This window comes from Protopterus annectens, chromosome 8.part0 (genome assembly GCF_019279795.1).
Source record: "Protopterus annectens isolate FY-2018-M chromosome 8.part0, PAN1.0, whole genome shotgun sequence".
Taxonomy (NCBI): Eukaryota; Metazoa; Chordata; order Ceratodontiformes; family Protopteridae; genus Protopterus; species Protopterus annectens.
Window position 1 is genome coordinate 1,913,671,965 of NC_056741.1, and position 17,091 is coordinate 1,913,689,055.

At 36.6% G+C, this 17,091-nt stretch overlaps 1 protein-coding gene across 4 annotated transcripts in view; it reads left to right on the top strand.

Annotated features, from left to right (window-relative positions):
- The window catches only part of NUP93 (nucleoporin 93), a 1,122,661-nt gene that overhangs the window by 1,040,049 nt on the left and 65,521 nt on the right, over nt 1–17,091 (top strand). For 3 of the 4 annotated variants that reach the window (XM_044081412.1, XM_044081413.1, XM_044081415.1), the window contains one exon: nt 15,012–15,095. The exons of the other annotated variant lie outside the window; for it this stretch is intronic. In XM_044081412.1, coding sequence (XP_043937347.1) covers nt 15,012–15,095 — 84 coding nt within the window. The remainder of the gene's footprint in view (nt 1–15,011; nt 15,096–17,091) is intronic. 4 annotated transcript variants of the gene reach the window in all.

A 17,091-nucleotide genomic window follows, 5' to 3' on the forward strand; every position in this document is an offset into this window, starting at 1 on the left:
ACATGGCCTACTCTAAAATTGATTGGCTTCTTTATGAATGGACGATGAATCAGGAACCAAGTTTGAAGTTTGAACCAGGATTTAATTGAGTCAAAGCACTCGAATCACATAAAAAACGTAGCACCAAACATAAACTCCACCACACATTAACGCTTTTCAAAAACACTGCGTTTTCGTCTCAAACAGCTGGACTTCATCAGATGAATCTATTACATCAAATTATTCACCTTTTATATATATCTCAATGAATTAATTAATCAATTTATACATTTAAAAAAAATTTTTAAAAAGATATATTCCATTTTAATTTCGTATATGTATAAATCAATCACCTATTTCTCAGTTTGTTAAAATACATGAAGCAATAAAATAAAAAGGTTATTTAAAACTGTGTGTGATCTGATTACATCTCAAAATTATATATGAATATTTAAAAAGTTAATAAGTATCAGAAAAGATTGTATTATTTAACAACTATATCACTTGTCCTATAATGCCATCTAGTGGCCATTTCATTTTGTTGCAACTAAATAAAAAACAATCCAAGGATAAGAAATCTCCCATTCTAAAAGTAAAATAAAAATGGCTTTTTTTGAAAAATACCATAACCTAATTACTACCATATACTTCTTAACTTAAACATCAACTACATAAACTTTTAAACCAAGTTAATGTAATGTAATCAGATCACACACAGTTTTAAATAACCTTTTTATTTTATTGCTTCATGTATTTTAACACATTGAGAAATAGGTGATTGACTTATACATATACAAAATTAAAATGGAGTATATCTTTTTAAAAAAAAATTTTAAATGTATAAATTGATTAATTAATTCATTGAGATATATATAAAAGGGGAATAATTTGATGTAATAGATTCATCTGATGAAGTCCAGCTGTTTGAGACGAAAACGCAGTGTTTTTGAAAAGCGTTAATGTGTGGTGGAGTTTATGTTTGGTGCTACGTTTTTTATGTGATTCGAGTGCTTTGACTCAATTAAATCCTGGTTCAAACTTCAAACTTGGTTCCTGATTCATCGTCCTTGTTTTGGTTACTGTTTTTTTCCTGCAGCTTTGACTTGGTTTCGTGGTAATCTGGTGCTCGATGGAGAATCAGGAAGTTCCTGCTAGTTTGCAGCAGGAGGACCTAGGTTTAACGTGCAAATTGATTGGGCAGCTCACTGAGCTGATCAAACTCCTTATGCCAGTAGCTTCTTCGATTCTTTCTTCACAAGAAAAGAACGCTGGAAATATCCCCTCTAGGACCGAAGGGTCGACCTTACTGAATGGAAAACCCAACGAAGTAAAGGATTTGGAGCTTATGGGTGCCAGAAGAGACGCCGGCTGCCAAGATGAACAAGCGGGGAGTAGTTTTAACCCAGCAGAGACCCCAGTTGCCTTAAAGGACTTTACACGAGGTGAAACTAGTTCTGCTATGGCTAAGGAGAAGCGCGACACTCGACCACATTCTACTGGCAAACAAAAAGGTACTGTTACTCCTATTAAAGACTTAAATGCTTGGCTATGTCGCCAATATGCATTTAAAGATAACTCAAAAAATAACTTTGTGCGCACCAACGACCTTACATACAAGGACAATTTAAATAATCTGTATAAACTTATGAACAAACATAGAGTGTTGAATGTGGAAAACACATATTTAAATGAATGTATCTCTAAAGAAATAGTACCTAAAGGTTTACGCATCTATAAATATCCTAATAATGTTATCCCAGGTTCAAAATTTCATTTAGAACTTTTAGACATTTTTAACAAATGTGGTATTGAAATGTTGAAACTTATGGTAAAAGAGAATATAAGAATTCAGGAAGACATTTATCAGAAAATAGAAGTGTTAGAGTCATTACCAATGATTTGATTTTTTCCATTGAGGAAGAAAAGGTTAAATATTTTAATATTAGAACTGAAATAGATAAGAACATGGATGAGTTAGTCCAAAGGAAAGTTAAAAAAATGGAACGTGACTTGGATGAATATAAGCATAACACAAGTTATCCTAACCCCCCACCCCGGAGGAGGCAGAGGGAAATTTATCATAAAAACCATGACAAGGACATGGTTGAATTTGCAGAAAATCTTGATCCACAAGAAGTAATACCTTTTTGTGAGGAAGAGTTCCCACCTCTGAGGAGATCCGAAAGAATTTTTAACAAATACGGGGAAAGAGAAGGAAATTTTCCTTGGAGGGGGGGGGAGGGGGGGATATATTAATTAATTTTAATTTACCCCCTTCGACACCCACCCCCCCTAAATGTGTTGAGATTACCCATGTTGAGAACAAATGGACATATAATAACTTCCATATATATAATTTCAGCTCATTAATTCTGGAAAAAGGACATTTTAATCTTTTTTCTAAGAGCCTTAAATTTATTCCCTCAACCAAAGGTGATTTGGCTAAATCTTTGTTAGAGATAAAAATATTTTTAAGGAACATTAACTTAAAACTTCTCCTTCCTGACATTATACAAGCCACTAGTTCAAAGCTGAAACGCAGGTCCACCTACAACCCACCCTTACACCCACAATTAAGAAACTTTGAAAAGGTAATTGAGAAAGAAATTAGAAAAGGGGAATTGAATGGTCTGAGGTACCACAACAACCTAGAAATGGATGAAAAGAATATTTTATATGCTCTGAAGAAAGACACAAATTTAAGATTCATGAAACCAGGTAAAGGGGGAGGCATTGTAATAATGGAAAATATGGAGTATGACAGTAGAATGTATAAAATTTTGTGGGATGATAACAAATATCAACCTGTGTCAAAAAATGAGATAAACATAGCATACAATAAAATAGATATTAATTTAAATGAGATGGTACTTGAAGGGTTAATAGACCTTGAAACCTTTAATTTTTTGAGAGTAGAAAAACCTAAGGTCCCCTCGATATTTGGCATTCCTAAAATACATAAGAATGAGATGGATCCCCCTTTAAGACCAATGGTCTCTGCCAACGGTTCTAAAACCCATTCCTTGGCCAAATTTGTGGATACTAAGACCAAGAAGTTGTGGGTAGAACGTGAACAAATATTGAAAGATTCCTGGGACCTGCTTAAAGTTATTTCAGATATAAAAGACATTGATGATTTAATTTTTGTCACCACAGATGTTATAGATCTGTTCCCATCCATCCCCCATGGAGAAGGTACAGAAATGTTTGAGGAAATAATATTTGAGGACAAAAATATGTCTAATAATGACAAAATAGTGAGTGTTTGGCTGATGGAAATGGTGTTGCATAATAACTTCTTGTTCTTTAATGGCAAATTTTTTTAAACAAATCCAGGGAGTAGCTATGGGGGCAGCATGCGCCCCCACATATGCTAACCTGGTACTAGCCAAATGGGGGAGGAAAAATACATTTTACAAAGTGAATTCAGGTCCTCCTGGGCGATTTATCGTAGGTTTCTGGATGACATTGTACTATTTTGGACCGGAGGGGAAGAAAAGTTAGATGCTTTTTTGTCATACCTCAACACCACCTCCAATTTTTTGAAATTCACCCACAAGGTATCTACTAATGCTGTACAATATTTAGATATTGAAATTTATAAGAAGGATAGTCATTTAGAAACTAGAGTGTATAGAAAATTCACTTATTGTAATTCTTTTTTACATTTTGATAGTGCTCACCCTATTCATGTTAAAAAGAATATTATTAAAGGTCAGTTTGTGAGAGGATGCAGAATGACCAGTAGTGATCAAGACTTTGCTATTGAATGTGAGTTGTTAGAGAACATGTTCAAAGAAAGGGGATACCCGTATAGTTTCATTAAGGAAACCAGAGAAGAGGTGATAAAAGCCAGAGGAACTAAATTTCTTCCTATAGTTATAGGTAAAAAAAAAAAAGAGAAAGAAGTATTTCCCAGTATGATAAACACTAAAAAACAGGAACATTTTCATCTAGCTCTTACATTGGAATTCAACACCATTAACAGCAAAATAAGAAGTATTTTTAATAAAGAATGGGATAGATTTATGGATTTAATGGATATAGATTTTGGTAACAATGGCCCAGTGAAGATTGTATATAAAAATTCATTAAGTATAAGAAATTTACTTGAAAGAAAAAAATCTTTAAATCCACCGGATAGAAGGAGGAAGGGCACCTATAAATGTGGAAGATGTGCCCAATGCACCTATGTATCCAATAGTAATGTTATAAATATAAGCAGTAGAAGTAAAACCATTGTTAACGACAGGCATTTTTACAATTGTGAGTCCTCAGGTTTAGTTTATTTGGCCGTTTGCTCAAAATGCCAGTCTTTCTATGTAGGGAAAACCGAAAGGAAACTAAAAAGGAGAATTTATGAGCACCTTAATGATATTAAGAACTGTAAAGAAACTAATGTTTTGTATAAGCATAGTAAGGAATGCACACAAACTAGTTTTAGTTTTTCCGTATTAGAACATACAGAAAAAGACATACGGGGTGGACCCTGGGAAGAAATGCTAGAGTACAGAGAATTGTGGTGGCAAATGACTCTTGAAGCTTATAATCCACCAGGGTTAAATGAATACACCAGCATTATACCCATTTTGAAGTTAAGGGCAGCTGAATTGTAATAATGGTAACATCAGGCTATGTTAATATAAGTAATTTATTAAATGACTTTTTATGAATATTTTTAAACAGTCATATTGAGGCTTTTTTAAATAACAATATTTAGAACATGTTTTTAAACTTGGTTAAAAGTTTATGTAGTTGATGTTTAAGTTAAGAAGTATATGGTAGTAATTAGGTTATGGTATTTTTCAAAAAAAGCCATTTTTATTTTACTTTTAGAATGGGAGATTTCTTATCCTTGGATTGTTTTTTATTTAGTTGCAACAAAATGAAATGGCCACTAGATGGCATTATAGGACAAGTGATATAGTTGTTAAATAATACAATCTTTTCTGATACTTATTAACTTTTTAAATATTCATATATACATATATAATTTTGAGATGTAATCAGATCACACACAGTTTTAAATAACCTTTTTATTTTATTGCTTCATGTATTTTAACAAATTGAGAAATAGGTGATTGATTTATACATATACGAAATTAAAATGGAATATATCTTTTTAAACGTTTTTTTAAATGTATAAATTGATTAATTAATTCATTGAGATATATATAAAAGGGGAATAATTTGATGTAATAGATTCATCTGATGAAGTCCAGCTGTTTGAGACGAAAACGCAGTGTTTTTGAAAAGCGTTAATGTGTGGTGGAGTTTATGTTTGGTGCTACGTTTTTTATGTGATTCGAATGCTTTGACTCAATTAAATCCTGGTTCAAACTTCAAACTTGGTTCCTGATTCATCGTCCTTGTTTTGGTTACTGTTTTTTTCCTGCACCTTTGACTTGGTTTCTTTATGAATGGCTTATTGAGGGCGTCATAGACCGTAATGGCCAACCTAGTTTTGGCCAACTGGGAAGAAATGTATGTGCTTAATTCTAGTTTCCATTCTTGTTGGAGCCTATATAAGAGGTTCCTGGACAATATAGTTATTTTTTGGATAGGGGGGAATAAAAAATTAAAGGAATTTATACAATATATTAATGAAACTACTGATTTCCTCAGATTTACCTATAATGTTTCTGAAAATAGTTTACAATTTTTAGATATAGAAATATATAAAAGTGAAGGTATATTTGCATCTAAAGTATATAGGAAATCAACTTATTGTGACTCCTATTTACATTATAACAGTGCGCACCCAGCACATTGTAAGAAAAATATAATTAAAGGCCAGTTTGTGCGGAGATCACGAATGACAAGTAAATGTGAAGATTTTAAAGTAGAATGTGACCTATTGGAGGGAATGTTTTTGGATAGGGGATATGATAAGGAACTCGTTGTTAATATTAGATCAGAAGTAGAGGCAGGTAGAATAGATAAATTTAAACCTATTTTAGCTATTAAAGAAATGAATGAGAATCAAGTGGCAAGAATGAAAAACTTCAGTTCTAATGAAGAATATAGACATGCCCTTATATTAGAATATAATGCCTTAAATCAGAATATTAGGTCAGTTTTTTATAAAGAATGGGAAAAATTTATGGCATTTACTGACTTAGAAGAACTACCTAGAGATACCCCTAGGGTGGCGTATAAAAACTCTAATAACATAAAGGAATGTTTAGAATATAAGAGGAATGAATACAGTAGAGGAAATGATTCTAACAAAAGAGGTACATTTAAATGTGGGAAGTGTAATCAATGTGAATATATAGCCAATAAAGAGAATATATATATTGAAAGTAGAGATAGATGGATTAGGAGTAATGGACTATATAATTGTGATACCAAGGGTCTAGGGTATCTTGCCACCTGTGTTAAATGTGGGTCCTTTTATATAGGTAAAACAGAGAGAGTCCTAAAAAGAAGAATTTACGAACATACCTATGACATAATAAAGAAGAAATAAACTAATGCTTTGTATAAGCATTCAAAGGTATGTAAGGAAAGTAAATTCTATTTTTTTGTAGTGGAACATATAAAAAGTAGTATTAGGGGGGGACCATGGGAGGACATCATAGGATATAAAGAATTATGGTGGCAAGTGACACTTGAAGCAAATAAATTCCCAGGATTAAATGAACATGTATCATTATTACCCCTATTGAAATTAAAGGCAGCTAAAATGTGAATTTGAGTGCAATATATTTTATCAATAAGTGGTGCTGTTGCATTAGTAAATAGTTTTCCTTTTTTATGTGAAGTCCTTCTAATAAAAGAGAGATATAAGCTCCCTTTAATATGAATATTTGTATTAAGTATTAAATTTTAGATAGAAATATATGAATTTTATATATACAAATTAGAAGTTTTTAACAAAATATATATAAAATGTGAATTGAATGAGTATTCATTTTTTAAGAACTAAAAGGAATTTTAAATGTTTTTATTTATGGAAGGAAGTAATAGCAATTTCAGTATATAAATATTAATGAGCCCAAAAGATGTAAGCTGATTTGTGTATTTGAATTTGATTGACAATTTTTGATTGGATTATGGTAATGTAGGATGTATATAAGTGATCCGTTGAATGAAAGATGTTATCTGATGAAGTCCAGTGGATAGGACGAAAACGCGTATAATTTTGAAAGTGCATTTGTTTCATTTTATTATTTTCTTGCCTTGTGGTGGAAATTAAAGTGTTTTTTACAGAGACCTTGTTGTGGGAAATTGCACTTCTTTTTGTGTTCCTGGTTTGTGGTGGAGAGCTTTCCGCAGTTTTTGGTGACTTGTTTATTAAATGATACTAATTCATACATTAGAGTATCACGAAATGAGTTGCACATGGCCTCCTCTAAAATTGATTGGCTTCTTTATGAATGGCTTATTGAGGGTGTCATAGACCGTAATGAATATCACTACTTGTTAGTAGATGCTCCTGTGACACCCTCCATTTTTGGTATACCGAAGATCCACAAAAGTTTGAATGATCCACTTTTTCGCCCGATTGTTTCTGCTAGGGGCTCTAAAACTGAAGCCATGGCTTCTTTTGTGGACTTTTATTGCAAAAACACAGCCATTTTGCACACATTTTGCGGGACTCATGGCATTGCCTAGAGGTCATTAGACAAAAACATTTTGATGAGCCCTTCACCATGGTCACTATAGATGTTAACTTGTTTTCAGTGATACCTCAGGTGGAAGGGTTGGACATGTTTCGATCTTGTCTTGAAAAATTTAGTGACATGCATACTGTTAAGCTATCACTTCTTGTTGATATAATGGAGCTTATTTTAACCAATAACTTTTTAGTGTTTGAGGGTGAACTGTACAAACAAGTTACTGGTGTTGCTATGGGTGCAAAATGTGTGCCAATTTATGCTAATCTTGTATTAGCACAATGGGAACTAGATAAAATGTTTACATCACCTTTTATGCAACATGTGTCACTTTATCTTAGGTACCTTGACGATTTGTTAATTTTTTGGAGAGGGTCAATTGATATGATATACACATTTGTTGAACACCTTAACAATAGCACTAGTTTTCTTAAGTTTACTTATAAGGTACACGGCAATAGATGCAACTACCTGGACATTTTACTGTACACTAAAGAAACTGAAGGGGTAACTAGAATAGAGTCTAACATTTTTCGTAAAGAAACTTATTCAAGCAACTTTTTGCATTTCCAAAGTTGCCATCCCCCTTTTCAAAAAAAGAATGTCGTTAAGGGCCAGATGGTAAGACTCTCCAGACTAATTAGTGAAGATGTCCACTATGGCTTGGAGATTAGGAGTTTAGTTGATATGTTTTTAGAAAGAGGGTACCCTTTAGATTTTTTGATCAATATTAGAAAAGAGGTTGATGGTAAAAGACATTTAGTTTTCAGACCGATTTTATTAGGTGGGTTACTTAGAGAGACTCAAGACCGTGTTAACTGTAGTTCTTCCATTGATTCTGAGAATTTTAAAAGAGCCATGATTTTCCCCTTTAATGGGTACTCTGATAAAGTAGTTAAAATCTTAAGAGAAACATGACATTACACTATGGACAAGGACACTATACAAGTTACTGGAAATTCACCACTTTTTACATACAGTAGGGGGATTAATTTAAAGGAGTTGATAGAAAAGGAAAATCCAAATAATGGACCCTATAGGAGTTCTAATATGAACAAATGTGGCTTTTGTAGTGTATGTAAGTACATTAACAACTGTCCATATGTGGTAGTTCAAAATTGTAATACCAGGAGAGTTGTCTATATTGCTACATGTCTAAGTTGCCCCACTTTTTACATTGGTAAAACCATTAGAAAATTAAGGTCAAGAATTCTTGAGCATGTAAGAGACATTAAGAATAAAAGGACTAGTAATGCTTTATATATGCACAGTTTAAAGTGTGTGAATTTTACAAAGTTTTTATTTTTTATTGTTGATAGAATACCTGACAACGATAGAGGGGGCAATTTTAAGATTTTGTTGGAAGTCAGGGAGACTTTGTGGCAACTTAGACTAGATGCTTCTAGACCTCCAAGTATTAATGATTTTATTTCCTTGTCTAGTATTTTAAAATATAGATCGTGTTTTGTTTGAAGTGGTTTACAAATGAAGCTCATTTTTATTTATTATTCATTTATTCATTTTTATGATCTTAAGTGTATTACCACGGTTTTTTATCCTATGGTTAGGTTTCTTGTGTTAAACATAATTCAGTTGGTATGAGTTTTCAAGGTTCATCACAAGACTTGCAGTTCATGTCTTATGCGTTAAGTTCAACATTCTTTGTATAACAAATTTTTATGAACTGATTTCTCTTTAAATGATATTACCTGGTTAAGGTACACTTTTCAGTGATTGGTTGACCTAAAGGGCGGGAACTTCTTGAATTTACTTTAGGTAGCGGTTTTTGTCATTGTTTTACTACTCTGAAGATGCCCGAATGTATTTACGGGTGAAAGCGCTTAGTAATGGAACTGTTTTAACTCTTTTCATGTATTTTACTGGATTACTGGATTATTAAAACATCTTTGCTGTCCAACTACACTGCTGGTTTTCCAGGTTGCTGTTTCTTGGGAGCTGCATTTGGTTTACTTTACCACCACCGCAGTAGTCTTTTTCTCATATAATTTGTTTTTCTGACAAATCATTGAGGGTTGAAGTCAGTAAATAACAGACATTTGAGTTTCAGACTTCATATCCTTCCGAAAATGCATAGTAATCCAAAACCTGTTATTCTAACAATTTTCTAAGTTTACAATATTTAAAATCTGTCCCCTTTTTGCCCCCCCCCCCCACACACACACACACACACACAATTATTTTTGACTTAGTCCAGATTTCTCTTACTGAGAGGTTGAGAGGCATGTTTCAGGTTCCACTGAGACTGGTACTGTGGTGGTTCTTAGCAGCACTAAAGGAGCCTCTACCAAAGTTTATGCCACATAAATATATTATAAAACCAGAATCTTCATCATTACCTGCCTGCAACATACTGAAGATGACACACCCCTCTCATGCATTCTCATTGTGGGATTGCACCAACTCAGAAAGAGTGATCATTAAAATGTCTTTCCCCAAGATGCTGCAGTCGCAAATTATGTAGCAATGAGTACATGTTTAGCCCACACACACCACTACAACATGCAGTCATGAAAGTATTTTAAAGCAGTGTATGTAGCAGCCATACTCAACCAATACGCAAACAACCAAAAAGCTAATGAGCAGCTAAAGAGAGCATGCTCTAAACTGCCATTGTGGAGGAGCTTGATGCCACAGCACTAATAAAGGCAGTTACTAGTTCTCTGTGTGTGTGTGGGCCTGTGGTGTAAAAGAGTAAAAATGTGATTATGGCTCACATGACTCAAGTTTGATTAGGTGATTGGAAGCTTCATAGCACAGGCAGGGAGAATGGGGGGTGCTGCTGTGCAGGTGGGGCAAAGCACTGCATGTCCCCATTGAATGCCTACTCCTCTGATGTAACCACTAACAGGCGGGGGGGGGGGCTGATGGGGTATATACCACAAGTGCACACCCTTAGTGGATGTCAAGACGGCCAGACCCTCGGGATGCCATTATGATACTCGCCAGCTCCAGGCCCCGTATCGAAGAAATCTAGGGTTGTTAGCATCAGGCTGGTAGACCCAGACATGGATATAGGGCACTGAGTAGAGTGCAGTAAGCATGATAAGTGGGGTGCAAAACATGCCCCAAAAAAGAATTAAGAATAAGTTTTGTGTTGGTACTTGAGACTGATTTGTTTTATTTTATTTATTTTTATTTATTTTATATTTGTTAACCGGGCTAGTCTAACTGGATACATGTCCATTTTCAGTAGTGGCCCGGGGAGAAAAGCTCTAAGACAGATACAAAATACAATATAGAATGTTGCAACAGTCCAATCTTAAACAGCTGTTAATAACAAATACAGTACTCATTGTGAGCATAACACAAACAGTAATAGGTAATATACAAGAGATGTTACTATATACAAATATTTAAATTGCCATAACATGGTCTTTTAGTTCTTTAAGGATAAGACTATAAAGGTGAAGAGTATTCATTAGTGTAAAGGAAGAAAGTTAGTCAGGGTTAGTACAGGGGCATAACCAATGTGTATTGAGGAATAGTTTTAGATTCTGTTTAAAAAGAGTAAATGAAGACAGAGATATGAGTTCAGTGGGTAGAAGATTCCAGTGCTTTCCAGCAGTATTAGAGAGCAGTGAGTCTCCTGCCAAGTTGTTGGATCTGCAAGTATTGATAAGCAGTTTGTTTGAGGAGCATAAATTCTTAAGATTGTTGCACGGGATAATGAGGCTAGTGAGTATTGGAGTGTTGGTGGGTTGATATAGGGTCTTATGGGCTATAGCAAGCTGGTGAAATTGGACCTGGTTTAGAAATTCTAGCCATTCTAGTTGCTTTAGAGTAAGACAGTGATGAGTTCTAAAAGGAGAGGCAGTTGCAAATCTAGCAATATTATTATAGGAGATTGCCAGTTTGTTGAGATTGTTTTTAGAAAGAGATAGGTGAAGCAGATAGGTGAAGCATAGAGTAGAGTGGAGATTAAGTGAGTTATGACTATAGCGGTCCTGGCTGCTGGTGTAAGAAAGGGTTTGATTGTATAGAGGGACCCCAATGTTTTGTTAACTGTTTTTACTGTGCTGTTTATATGAGTATCGAAGTTAAGGTTTCTATCTATTGTTATTCCTAAGAGTTTAGTGGTTGGTTCGGGAGATATGAGAGTGCCATTATTAGATAATGAGTGAGAAATTTATTGGGGTGGACTTTTGGGTTGGAGTGAACAGTAAAAGTTTATTTTTTGGGGGGTGTAGGAGGAGGCAGCGGTTTAAAAACCATTATTCTACTGTATTGAACGCATTTTGGGTAAGGGATTGTAGTTCAGTTGGAGAAGTGGCTGAACAAATTACTGTAGAGTCGTCTGCGTATTGAATACAGGTAGTGTGAGGAATTGCTGAGGGAAGGTCATTAATGTTTGTCTTTTCGGCTTTTCCCGGTTAGGGGTCGCCACAGCGGAACTCCGGTCCGCTAATGATTTGCAGTAGATTTTTATGGTGCCGAGTTGCCAGCCCGACACCCAACCTTCAGCGAAGGCACACCCATTCACGCATATCTTTCGGAGGCCACTCGACCGCGGGGAGGACATGCACACTCCACACAGAAGGCACTCCAGCCGAGAATCGAATGGGAGAACCTCTTGTGAGGCAACAACGCAACCGCTGTACCACCACGGCTTGGAAAATAGGAGTGGGCCTGATAGGGAGCCCTGAGGCACACCAAGGGAAATGGGAAGGTGATTAGATAGTTTATTGTCCCATAGTACAGCCTGTTGTCTATTGTCTAAGTAAGATTTGAACCAATTTATTGCTAGACGTTCAAGTGAAAGGGATTTCAGTATATTTATAAGGAGCTGGTGATTGACCATATTGAAAGCATATCGAAAGCTTTAGATAAATCAATAAAGACTGCAGAGGAAAGAAAGCATATCAAAAGCTTTAGATAAATCAATAAAGACTGCAGAGGAAAGAATGTTACGGCTTTTGTTAATGCGGTCTGTGAAGGATAGGAGGGCAGTGGTAGTACTGTGGAAAGGTTTAAATCCATGTTGACAGTTGGCAAGTAAGTTATTTTGGAGTAGGTGGTTAAGTAGTTGCTTATGGATGCATTTCTCCATTATTTTTGCTAGGGGAGATAGTAGAGCTATAGGACGGTAGTTAGAAAAGTCATAAGAGTTCCCACCTTTATGTAGTGGGACGATAAGAGAAATTTTCCAGATAGATGGGATAGTTCCTTCACTTATGGTTCGGTTAACCAGAATGGAGATGGGATAGGCTATGGCTTTAGCTCCTTTTTGCAGGTATTCTGCTGGGAGATGGTCAGCTGAGGGGGTGGTTGGCTTTAGTTTTTGAAGAAGGGAGCAAATAAAGGAAGTAGAAACTGGTTGTAACTGAAATGATGGAGGTGGGCTTGTAGTAGATGAAGGAAGATTTGAGGTATCTGGAGATAGTTGACTATCAATAGTTTGGATGGCGTCTGTGAAGAAAGAATCGAAGGCATTAGCAGTATATGTGGGATTCTCAGGGTTAGAGCCTTGTGGGTTAGATGTGATAGATTGACCTGCGTATAATAGTTTGTTAATGCTAGTCCAAAACTTTTGTGGTTTCTTTTGGTAAGTTTGCTATAGTTGGAAGTAAAAGTCTTTTTGTCTGAGGATGGCTTTTTTTGTATTATTCCAAAGTTGTATAAAGGTTTGGTGATCTGTAGGATTCTTAGTAGTATGCCATTTTGCCCAAGATTTATTTCTAAGAAGGATTTTTTGCCTAGTAGCATTTGAGAGCCAAGGGGCAGGTTTAGTTTTATTTCTAACAGAGCGAGTTGGGGCGTGGTGGTCAAGGATGGCTAAGAAAGTGGAATTAAAGTATTCCACAGCTTCATTTAATGGGAGTGCTTTTAGTGGTGACCAATTACAGTTTGTGAGTTCTGTTTGGAAAAGTTCTGGGTTAAAATGCTTTTTGATGCGTATTGTCCTGAATGTGTTTGGGTAAGTTAGGTTGGTTTTATGTCTGATAATGTAAGTTAGTGAGTGGTAACTTAAGTCATCTGGGAGGGTTCCTACTTTGTATGTTTGATGAGGATTATTAGTCAGAATCCAGTCTAAGGTACTTTCTTTGTTATTGGGTTTATTAATTCTGGTAGGAGAGTTAATAGTTTGTGTGAAGCCATAAAGGTTAATATGGGTGGTAGGGTGTACATTACTACATGACTTCCAGTCGATAGTAAAGTCTCCTAGGACTATAGTTTCTTGTGGGAGATTAATAGAAAGCCAGTTAAGGATATTTTCAAGGGCATTAATGTTATTTCCTGGAGGAAGGTAGATACAGATGATGTACACGGATTTACATGAGTTGACCTGAAATTTAGAAATGAGGATTTCAGCATTATTGTCTGAAGGTGGCGTAAGGTTTGCAGTGCTAACTTGTAGCTCTGCTTTATAAAGGATTGCTATCCATCCTCCCTTTTTGGCTATGTGGTCTAGTCTAAGGATATTGTAACCATGTGGGGTGACTTCATTGTCAGCAAGACAAGAGGTGTAAGAAAGAACGATAGTAACAAGCTGAGGACAGTAGTCTGTAGAATAAGTTATTCCTGGGATATTCAAATGATAAGGACTGGATAAGGGTGCCACCTAGTAGCCAGGAACTTGTATTACACAGTAGTATTTTCTGGAGAAGGCTGGTCTAGGGCTAGATAGAATGCTCAGTTCAGCTATGGAAGGTTGTAAAAGGCAGACGGGCTGTATTAAATTACAGGTTACAGAGGGGGGGTATGGCTGCTGGCTGACCAGGCTGAGAACTTTTTATTATAAACAATACGGAATAAGCATACTACAGATAAGCTGTACATCCAGTGTGAGGAAAACACATACATACATACTTCCTTCCTTTCATGGAAGAGCACAGGGGAACACTTGTAGGGTGCTGAGACAGCTGTTCAGTTGGGAAGGGTCCTTGGTTGCCAGGTGGGTTCTTAACTCCTATTGGAGCGTAGGCCAGTTGGAGTGTTTCTTCCTTCCTTTTGTGGAAGAGCTCAGGGGAACACTTATAGGGTGCTGAGACAGCTGTTCAGTTGGGAAGGGTCCTTGGTTGCCAGGTGAGTTCTTAACTCCTGTTGGAGCATAGACCAGTTGGAGTGATAAGATGAAAAGCCCAGGTGCCAGGAGCGCACAGCAGCCAGGGGATATCCTAGTAAATAAATAAGTAAATTTGTTACTGGCTTATTGGTTCTTGTTCTTTTGTACCAAGCTTATTTAAAGAAAACAGTACTCTGCATGTGCAGAATTTCAAGATCCTGAGAAGTTATGCATCCGCATATCATAATAAAATGAGTCTAATTGCATTTCTAAATTCCAGAGTTCAATGAATTTCATTTTATTTCATCATGCCTTCATATATAGTTTTACAACTATTGTTCTTTTCCTGCTGTACATTTAGCCTTTTATTCTTATTTGTTGCACAGATTATTAATCGACTAAAGATTGTGCCTCTAACACAGGAAAATGTGAAGGAAAGGGTTGCAGCATTTAAAAGCTTCAGTGAAGAAGTAAGTAATCTTTAGTTTCTGTATCCTATTTGAACTTTTTTTTTTTATCTACATAGATTTAATGCAGAAATGCTGTTATCTGAATAAACAGCTTTCAGTTAGTGTAGTTTGCGGTGTTTCCATGTTGGTGGAGCACCTTCTTTAGTACTGGAGTATAGTTGTTTTTCTTTTCCAGAAGTATATTTTGTAAAAAGTGAAAAGGTATCGGCTGAGATTCATAGAGTAGTACATGGTATACCTGCACAGTGCTAATTGTGAGGGAGGTCCAGTTGAGGCAGGGTAGGGTAGGAAATGTGGCTGCTTTTACCTTAATCTGCACCAGCTTTGGAAGCTGACACTGAGTCACTGGGGCCTTCCATGACTGCCTCTTAAGAAGGTCAGGCAAGGCTCCTCAGCAGGAGGTGTCCCTGTAGGGGTCCCTGCTGCCCTGCACATCTGCTTTTGAAAGCTTCCTTTGATGAAGGTGGATAAGAGGGTGTTATCTGTGGTAACATGATGGCAGGTACAGAAGCTGGTAGATTCTGAAGTGTGCAGGCAGCTGAATATCCACATTGAAAACATGGAGATTTTTGAATGACTTGAGGAGTCATTCAGCTGGTAGGCCCAGTCCATCGGGGCCCATGAAATTGACCATCCAGGTATGTGATGCTTTGGTATGATTCCGCTGGGCCTACCTGGCAGTCAGTCATGCCAGCATTTCACCATATGTTCTTTTCAGTGTTACCCCCTCCTTTCTGCAGGTGTGTAGGTACTGGGATAGCAGTCCCAAGGATGCAACACCTAGAGAAGTTCACAAGCCAGGAGAATTATGCACTTTTTCATGTCCTTTGCATGTGCGGCATTCTCCTATAGTGCCAGGCCAGCAAGGTTGGAGGCATATGTGATTTTCTATGCAAATCAGAAGGAGCAGGATATCACAGAGGAAAGGTCCACTACAATAGGAGTTCCATCAATACAGAAGAAGCTGAACAAAAGAGTTTCTGGTGTCCTTGCATGTGCAAAAGGACTTACCCCTCAGGCCAGATGGTGGCTTGATGTGGATGCAGTTTCAGGCATTTACTACCCATTCATTTAGTAAGCACCCGATTAGTATTGACCATAATAGCATGGTATGACTCATATCAAACATTTGTTTTTGGTCCTGGAAGATCAGAAGGCTGTGGGTTCTATTCCCACTGGAGGTGACTGGATTAATTTTAAATTGCTGACACTGCAGTGCAGCATTAAGGGGTGCTGCATTCATAAGTGTGCCATCCTTAGGATGAGATGCATAACTGAGGTCCCATCTGCTTGAGTTGGTGGTACTTGAGGTGGATGTAAAAGATACCATGGCAGTTATCCAAAAGAGTTAGGGAAGTTCCACAGTGTCCTATCCAGATTTTTCCTAGTAGTATAAATACCACCTCAGTCTCCCCCAGTAAGAAGCTACTAGCCTAGTGAGACTTACCTGGCCAACAAAGGATAAATATGAAATGGAGAGGCTATAACTGTTGGCCACCTATGCATCTTTACTTTAGACATCTGTCTGCAAGTGCAACATCCTGCCCTACAAGGTATGTGTTCCAGTCTAATGGTATAGCACAGTTTACTTTGCATCCCGCTATGTGTGCCGTAAAGATATACTCAAAGAACATGACTTTGAGCTTATAGAAGTCTCTCATTTTTAATGCAGTCACAGGTTCTACTTGCAGAGGGTCCAGCAGCATGACTGCAGTCACTGTCCTGATAGAAACTTGAATGAGGCATGGTCTGATGACACAGTGGCACTCTGTGACACACAGGAAATAGGGAATACCCATGCCCATGGGTGCATACACCTCTGTAGAGACAGCTACTGAATGTATGGCATCACTGGGTCATGATATACCACCCATAGCTGAAAGTTCCATGTGGAGTTCCTCTGTATTATTACCAGATAAAGCATTTGATATGTACACCAACTCTGACATGGGCATACCTACATCAGGGGATAGTCATAATGGAGGCTGTTATGGCA